The sequence below is a fragment of the Protobothrops mucrosquamatus genome, unplaced genomic scaffold, assembly GCF_001527695.2.
Source record: "Protobothrops mucrosquamatus isolate PMUCROS unplaced genomic scaffold, P.Mucros_1.0 scaffold5975, whole genome shotgun sequence".
NCBI lineage: Eukaryota > Metazoa > Chordata > Lepidosauria > Squamata > Viperidae > Protobothrops > Protobothrops mucrosquamatus.
The window spans coordinates 12,023-20,037 of NW_015391814.1; the positions used below are offsets into that span (position 1 = coordinate 12,023).

Genomic DNA, 8,015 nt, shown 5'->3' on the forward strand with positions numbered 1-8,015 from the left:
TCAGTGAGAACAATTAACCAATGGAACAGCTTGCCTCCAGAAGTTGTGGTTGTTCATCACTGGAGGTTTATCAAGGAGAGATTGGACAGCTATTTGTCCAGAATGCCATAGGACCTCCTGTCATGGGCAGGATTTGGGCTAGACGACCTCCCAGGTCCCTTCCAATCCTATGATTCCATGTTCTGTGTTTCTACAAAGCTCTTTCTAGCCCGTAGACAACTTTACCAGCTTCAGTCCTTCTGGCTATCTTGATGGTATTTCACTCAACCCCCCTGGACCTCAAACCAGCCCCCTTCAACAGCATCCCCACAATTACCCTTGAATCTTTACTGGTCTGGATGCCCCACCAGCTCGCTCAAAGGAGAATCGAAGGCAGCAGTGCCCCACAGCGGGAATTCAGCTTTAAAGAAGCTAAGGAATCGGCCCGCGTGGGGCCGATGTTAACAATGGCCATCGGCAGCTTCCTGTCCCGGGCAGCAAGGGCAAATTTGTAAGCTGAGAAGACCTGCCAGACACAAAAGAAACATTTGTCAGATGAAGTGAAGCATATGGCTGACAAGCTCTCCCTAACGGGGTGCCCTCTGCATGTGCTGACATAGGACACCAAGACTCTCAGCCCGCACAACCTTGGGCCAATTGTGGTTAAGGATTAGGCAGTGTTTCTCCACCTCAGCAACTTTAAGGTGTGTGGACCAGAATCCTCCAGCCAGCCATGCTGGCTGAGAGATTCTGGGAGTTGAGGTCCACACGTCTTAAAAGTTCCTGAGTTTGAGAAACACCGGTTTAGATAGCTGAACACTATTAAGCTGGACTTGGGGTATCTGCGAGGGTGTGGAACATGGATTAAGAGACCTAGAAGATAGTGGTCCTGGAGTAGAGAGTGGGTCTCTGACAGAAGGCCACCTGAAGAGACTAGAAGCATTTGAAATGTGGATTTACAGGCAGCTGTTATGTAGAAGCTGGGTTGACAAGATCAGAAATGAGGAGGTGATCAGCTGCCTGGGAAAGCCAAGGGAAATCATCAAAACAATTAAAAAACGAAAATTAGAATATTTCAGACATGTGATGCGACACCCAGAAAAATACGGCATACTCCATTTAATCCTCCAGGGAAAGATTGAAGGCAAACGAGGTCCAGGCAGAAGAAGAACATCATAGCTTCAAAATCTAACGGACAGGTTTGGACAAAACTCAGCAGCACTTTTTCGTTCGGCTGCTGATAAAAACAGGATTGCCAACATGATCGCCAACGTCCGATAACGGATATGGCACAAGAAGAAAAAGAAGATGACCTAAGCCAGGTTTTATTGAGTAACAATAAAAGTTACTCAAGTATGACCATGATATTCCATTAAGGATTAGCCTGAACCCAGTTTCTCATAGCTTCTCATGCTTTGTTCCAGAGAGGACCACTGGCAGAAAAAAAAGCCCCGGGGTGTCGCTCTGCCTTCTCCCCAGGGGGACTCATCTTCTCGGGAGCCACGAAGAGTCAGCAAGGTGTGGGGTGAGGTGGGACTTGAGGCTGTTATAGCAGGAAGGAGGGAATTAGATAGACAGAAACAGTCACCAATGTGCCGGGGTTAGGATGACTAAAGATTGGCACCATTTGGAAAATAGGTAAGACCCATTATAATGCTCAGAACCAGGACTGTATTCCTGTGACATTGCCTTAGCACCCTCAAAACATCAGATTTCCAAGACAAAGCTCTAGATCAGTGGTTCTCAAGCTTTTTAATGCCGCGACCCCAACCGGTCGTAAGTCGAGGACTAAACCGGTCGTAAGTCGAGGACTACCCAACCGGTTGTAAGTCGAGGACTAAACCGGTCGTACGTTGAGGACTAAACCGGTCGTAAGTCGAGGACTACCCAACCGGTTGTAAGTCGAGGACTTTCCCTGCCCGGGAGCGCTGCGCATGCGTGGTTCCGCCCCCTGCGCCGGCTGAGGCGTAGCTGGCAAGCGGCAGAGACGGAGCAGGCCGACCACCAGCTGGCCCAGCCCAAGGGAGGTAAGGCACCCGCCGGAAAAGGGGAAAAAATGGCGGACAGCCTTGCTTGGCGACCCCCGTGAAATGGTCGATCGACCCCAAATGGGGTCCCGACCCACAGGTTGAGAACCACTGCTCTAGATCAATGGCCCCATTCACCCCATCAACTAACCCAGGGGTAGGCAACTTTGGACTGTATCACTCTCTGGTTAGATCAGGGGTAGGCAACCTTGGCTCTTTTATGACTCGTGGACTTCAACTCCCAGAATTCCTGAGCCAGCTATGCTATGCTGGCTCAGGAATTCTGGGAGTTGAAGTCCACGAGTCATAAAAGAGCCAAGGTTGCCTACCCCTGATCTAACCAGAGAGTGATACAGTCCAGATTTTGGGGAGACTAACCTGTTTTGGAGGCCCTGTCTCACAGATCATCCATACCCAGGCTGGAGAAGGCTGAGACAGCCTGCATGGTGACACCCCCTTGCCGGGCATCTCAAGAGGCAGATTTGCGCACATACCTGCAAGGAAGACCCGGCCACGAGGACCGCATCGGACTCCTCAAGACGCTGGTACACCAAGTTCACTTTCTCCTTGCACACGTTGTCCCCAAAGAAAATCACATCTGGCTTGAGGACCCCACCACATTTGCTGCACGGTGGGACACGGAAATGGCGCACCTGCTCTTCCGGCAGAAAGACATCTCCGTCAGGGGCCACGCCGTGGGCCTTAGCTGTCCACGTGGGGTTCAAAGCCTCAAAATGTTCCTGGAGTCGCTCACGGGAGACCCGGGCCCCACAGTTGAGGCACATGACCCTGTGGAGAAAGAGGCTTTCAAGGCTCAGGATTTCTAAGCCGGGACGGGGGGGGGAAGGAAGGGACCCTCTTGCGATTCCTAGCAGCTAAACACCCCCCACCCCAATAGAACATAAGAAAATAAAATGAGAAAACAGAAAAGAAGTTGAGGTCAAGGCTTCAAGTGAAAGATTTAGGCCAGGGAAAAGGGTATTATTCTTTTTTTCCTGCTGCAAGCACTTCCTGGGAACTAAAATGCCTGTAGGGCAGTGGTTCTCAACCTTTTTAATGCCGTGACCCCAACCGGTCGTAAGTCGAGGACTAAACTGATCGTAAGTCGAGGACTAAACCGGTCGTACGTCAAGGACTTTCCCTACCCGGGAGCGCCGCACATGCGTGGTTCCGCCCCCTGCGCCGGCTGAGGCGTAGCTGGCAAGTGGCAGAGATGGAGCAGGCCGACCACCAGCTGGCCCAGCCCAAGGGAGGAAAGGGACCCGCCGGAAAAGGGGGAAAAAATGGCGGACAAAAAAATGGCGGACAAAAAAAATGGCGGACAGCCTTGCTTGGCGACCCCCATGAAATGGTCGATCGACCCCAAATGGGGTCCCGACCCACAGGTTGAGAACCACTGCTGTAGGGGGTCAGCATTGTCTGGCTCCCCCCCCCGCAGCAAAAGGCTTGGAACTCTGCCACGGAGGGACAGGATCAGACCCCACCAGCCCTCTGGCATTCTACCCAGAGGACGCCTCTGAGCCGAGCTCAGCTGCCACTGACTCCAAGGACGGATGCTGGTGGGTTGTCTTCTTCTCAAGAGCGCCGGTGGGTTTGCCTCGCTGCCCTCTGCCTTGCTCCAGGACCCTTTTCAACTCTGCAGCCCAGCAGAAATTTCTCAAGGTTCGCTCCTGGCCTCCCTCCAAGTGGTGACCAGGCCTGACCCCCACTTAGTTTTCAAGCCCAGAGAAGAAGCCCGGCTGGGTGAATATGGAAGAACAGGAGAGACTTCACACACAAACCGCGAAATAAAGCCATGATTTATGACGATGGCTGGGTTCCCAAAACACCCTAAGTCAGGAGCACACAACTTCCATTAGCTCAAGGACGATCTGGTGGGATCCTGAGGCCCACACTTGCCAAGGAGGGGGCAGGGGGTAATTGGGGAGAACCTCCCAAGGTATGCCAACCTTTGACCCAGACTCTTCAAGGGCTGCAGAAAGGAGGTTATTATCTGTGCTTTGCAGACCATAATTTAGTTGGGTGCAGCCTTCCTACTCAAGTTATAAATCTTGGTTTACGGGCCACAATGGGCTGGATTCACATCACATGCGAAGCTGAATTTGAGCTAAATCAATGTCATCCTAGGCTAGGGGTAGGCAACCTTGGCTCTTTTATGACTCGTGGACTTCAACTCCCAGAATTCCTGAGCCAGCATGAGGGAACTATGGCCCCCTCCATGACTCATGGACTTCAACTCCCAGAATTCCTGAGCCAGCATGGCTCAGCTTGGAAACCTCTCCATTTCCCCTCAGCATGGCTGGCTCAGGAATTCTGGGAGTTGAAGTCCACGAGTCATAAAAGAGCCAAGGTTGCCTACCCCTGTCCTAGGCATACTAGTCTTCCCTCTTAGATGAGGAATGGGCATCGCAACTCATGCCAGCTCAGAGGTGTCCCCTCGATCACCCCTTTTCTATAGCTGGACCATGCTAGGTCCTCGCTGCTCAAAATACGAGGGCAATTCGGAAATAAACCTCCATGACAGACACTCGCAGATACAGAACTTTTATTATGCACATTAGAAAATAACAACATTGCATTGCTTTTTGACATAGTCGCCATTCAAATTGAGGCCCTTGTCGTAACGTCTTACAAAGTTTGAAATGTCTTAGTCCTAGTCGCTCGGCGCCAAATCTGGGCTATGGGGGGGTGTGTGATCAAAAACATCCCAACAGAACTGCTTCAAAAGTTCTTGTGTGCGTCTAGCCGTGTGCGGGTGAGCATTATCGTGAACCAACACAACAGAAGTCAACAGGCCCCGACGCTTGTTATGGATGGCTCATCTGAATTTTCGGACTTTTGAAGCAATTCCGTTGGGATGTTTTTGATCATACCCCCCCCCCCCCTAGCCCAGATTTTGCACTGAGCAACTACGACTAAGGAATTTCAAACGTTGTAAGATCTTATGACAAGTGCCTCAGTTTGAATGGCGATTATGTCGAAAAGTAATGTAATGTTGTAGTTTTCTAATGTGTATAATGAAAGTTCTGTATCTGCGAGTGTCTGTCATTGATAACCCAAAGGGGGGGGGGGTTATTTCCGAATTACCCTCGTACATTTAATAATCTATCCTTATTTCATGGGGACTGTGAAGGACCCTTCTGGAGAAAGCCTCTGCCATCATCCCTGGCTGGGAACCATGGAAGTCCCTCTCTGCTCAGTCTGGAGGACAGGCAAGGTTAAGCTCTGTAGCCCCCCCCCAGCACTGTTGCAGATTCATCCCTTGCTTCCTGCTGGCCCCAGACCCCCTCCCACAAACCCTGAAGCCCCATTTTTTTCCTGGCTTCTTGATTTGGGTGACTTTTCTGTTATGAGATAGTTAAAATCCACCCTGTTGAACTCGGGGAAGGACAGTCAAAGGGGACTGGAGGCTAAAACATATGAGGAACGGTTGCTGGAATTGGGTATGTCTAGTTTAACGAAGAGAAGGACGAGGGGGGACAGGATAGCAGCCTTCCAGTATCTCAGGGGCTGCCCCAAAGAAGAGGGAGTCAAGCTATTCTCCAAAGCGCCTGAAGGCAGGACGAGAAGAAACGGATGGAAATTAATCAAGGAGAGAAGCAACCTAGAACTAAGGAGAAACTTCCTGACAGTGAGAACAATTAACCAGTGGAACAACCTGCCTCCAGAAGCGGTGAATGCTCCAACACTGGAAGTTTTTAAGAAGAGACTGGACAGCCATTTGTCTGAAATGGTATAGGGTTTCCTGCCTGAGCAGGGGGGTGGACTAGATGACCTCCAAGGTCCCTTCCAACTACTACTACTACTACTACTACTACTACTACTACTACTACTACTACTTCTTCTTCTTCTTCTTCTTCTTCTTCTTCTTCTTCTTCTTCTTCTTCTTCTTCTTCTTATTATTATTATTATTATTATTATTATTATTATTATTATTATTATGTCAAATCACGAATTAACCGATTCGACTCCTGCAGTCTTGGCATATGATGGCTGCCAAGCGGTTATGCTGTTTTCCCATGTAAGAAAGCAGCACACAGCACTCCCCCGCTTCCTCTTTTTCTAACACCGGGGATGTTCCCAATATAGTTTAAAACGTTGCCACCTATGAGCAGAATTAAATTCTTCTTTCGTTTGATTCGTTCTGTATCCTATCACAAAAACGGCTCCTTTTCTCTTTGGCAAAGGAACCTGTGGGGTGAGCAGGACATGTCTGCTTAGACTGGCAAGACAACATTTGTTCCTCGCAGACCTGCACACCCCACAGATATTATAATAAATGGTTAGCAGTTGCAGCTATGCGCAGGAGGATCGTGTCCTCCACCACCCAGGAAGGCAGTCAGGTAGCTCCAACCTCCAGCAGGAAGAATTGGCCGGGAGTGCCGGAGGGCAAGTTGCTGCCCACTCCGGCTGCTTCTGCCCTATGGCAGGACCACTCCTGCAGAAATGCTGGAGAGCTGTCAACGGCCCACCAAGCTCGCCAGACTGCTCATCCTAAATGCCGTCCCATTTTGAGTGGGGCCATCCAGAGGCCCAAGGGAAGCCCCCCCCCCCAGCTTTCAGCTGCACTTGGACCCGGCGCCACAGGGCCACGCCAGTGCTGGGGCCTGAAATGCAGATGTGCCAGGCAGCTGCAATGCCATGCGCTTTCCCTGTCAGGCTTGGCACCCCCTTCCCCTTCGCCACCTGTGCGTGCAGCCATGCAGCTCAGTCATGCGCCGACTGCCGGCCTTGGCATGGAGGGCGTCCACGTTCTGGGTCACCAGCCAGTGCAGCCTCCCCCGCTGTTCCCAGCTGCTCAGAGCCCGGTGTGCCGCGTTGGGCTGAAAGGAGGAAAACTGGGGCCACCCCACAAAGTTCCTGGCCCAGTATTTCTGCCGGGCTGAGGCACTGCGGAGAAACTCGGCGTGCTGGAGAGGCCGCCGGTCAGACCGGGCGTAAAGGCCCACGCCTTCAGAGCGGTAGTCCGGGATGCCGGATTCGGTGGAGATTCCTGCTCCGGTCAAGACAAAGAGCCGCTGGCAGTGAAGAACGAACATCTGGAGTTTTTCTATTGCCCCAGCGTCCGGAGGGGGGCTGTTTGGAACGAAAGCCAGGGAGGGGGCAGCCTGGGGCACGGAGGCATGGGAGGCCCAGCGGTGGAGTCCAGGAACCAGCCATCCTCCCCGGCCTTTCAGGGCTGGAAGAAACTCCATCTGGGAAGACAGAACAGAGGGGGGGAAAACAAGGTTTCCAAACTATTCAAGGCGACATTTTTTGCCCTAGACATTTTTTTTAGAACCGTGGTTGTTAGAGTGCAATATTGCAGGCTAACTCACTGCTCACTCCAGGAGTTCGAGCCCAACCAGCTCAAGATTGATTCAGCCTTCCATCCTTCTGAAGTCAGTAAAATGAGGACCCAGATTGTTGGGGACAAAAGGCTGACTCTGTACAACCACTTAGAGAGGGTAGTAAAGTACTATGGAGCAGTATATAAGTCTAAGTCAGTGATGGCGAACCTTTTAGAGACCGAGTGCCCAAACTGCAACCCAAAACCCACTTATGCATCGTCAAGTGCCGGGTGGGTGTGGCCCATTGGGTGGGCATGGCTGCAGTGGTAATGGCAGACTGGGTGGGACTAAAAAGTTCAATCAATCAATTCCAACTTTGCAAGAACTTTCCCCCCCCCCCCAAGTTGAAATTGACTGATTGAACCTTTTTTTTTTTTTTTTGCACATGGTGGTGGAGGCCTAAAGAGAAAAGGTTTTATAAAACCCAGCTGAAGGCCTAGGACTGGGGCGATGATACGCATGCCCACAGAGAGGGCTCTGAGTGCCGCCTCTGGCACCCGTGCCATAGGTTCGCCACCACTGGTATAGAAGAAGCTATTCTTTTTTTACCTACGTGATGGGTCCAGATTATGACATGTATTTCAGAAGAATCTCTACAATATTGCTATTGCTCTTCCTTCCTTCCTTCCTTCCTTCCTTCCTTCCTTCCTTCCTTCCTTCCTTCCTCCCTCCCTCCCTC

At 51.2% G+C, this 8,015-nt stretch overlaps 1 protein-coding gene across 1 annotated transcript; it reads right to left on the bottom strand.

Moving 5' to 3' along the window:
* Positions 1 to 355: 355 nt before the first annotated feature.
* SIRT4 (sirtuin 4) lies at positions 356 to 7,201 on the bottom strand (the record flags this gene model as incomplete). The annotated part of the gene is made up of 3 exons (XM_015829370.1): positions 356 to 505; positions 2,501 to 2,795; positions 6,693 to 7,201. Coding segments are annotated over 3 exons (954 nt in total), but the record flags the coding sequence as incomplete, so codon positions are not given.
* Positions 7,202 to 8,015: the final 814 nt, after the last annotated feature.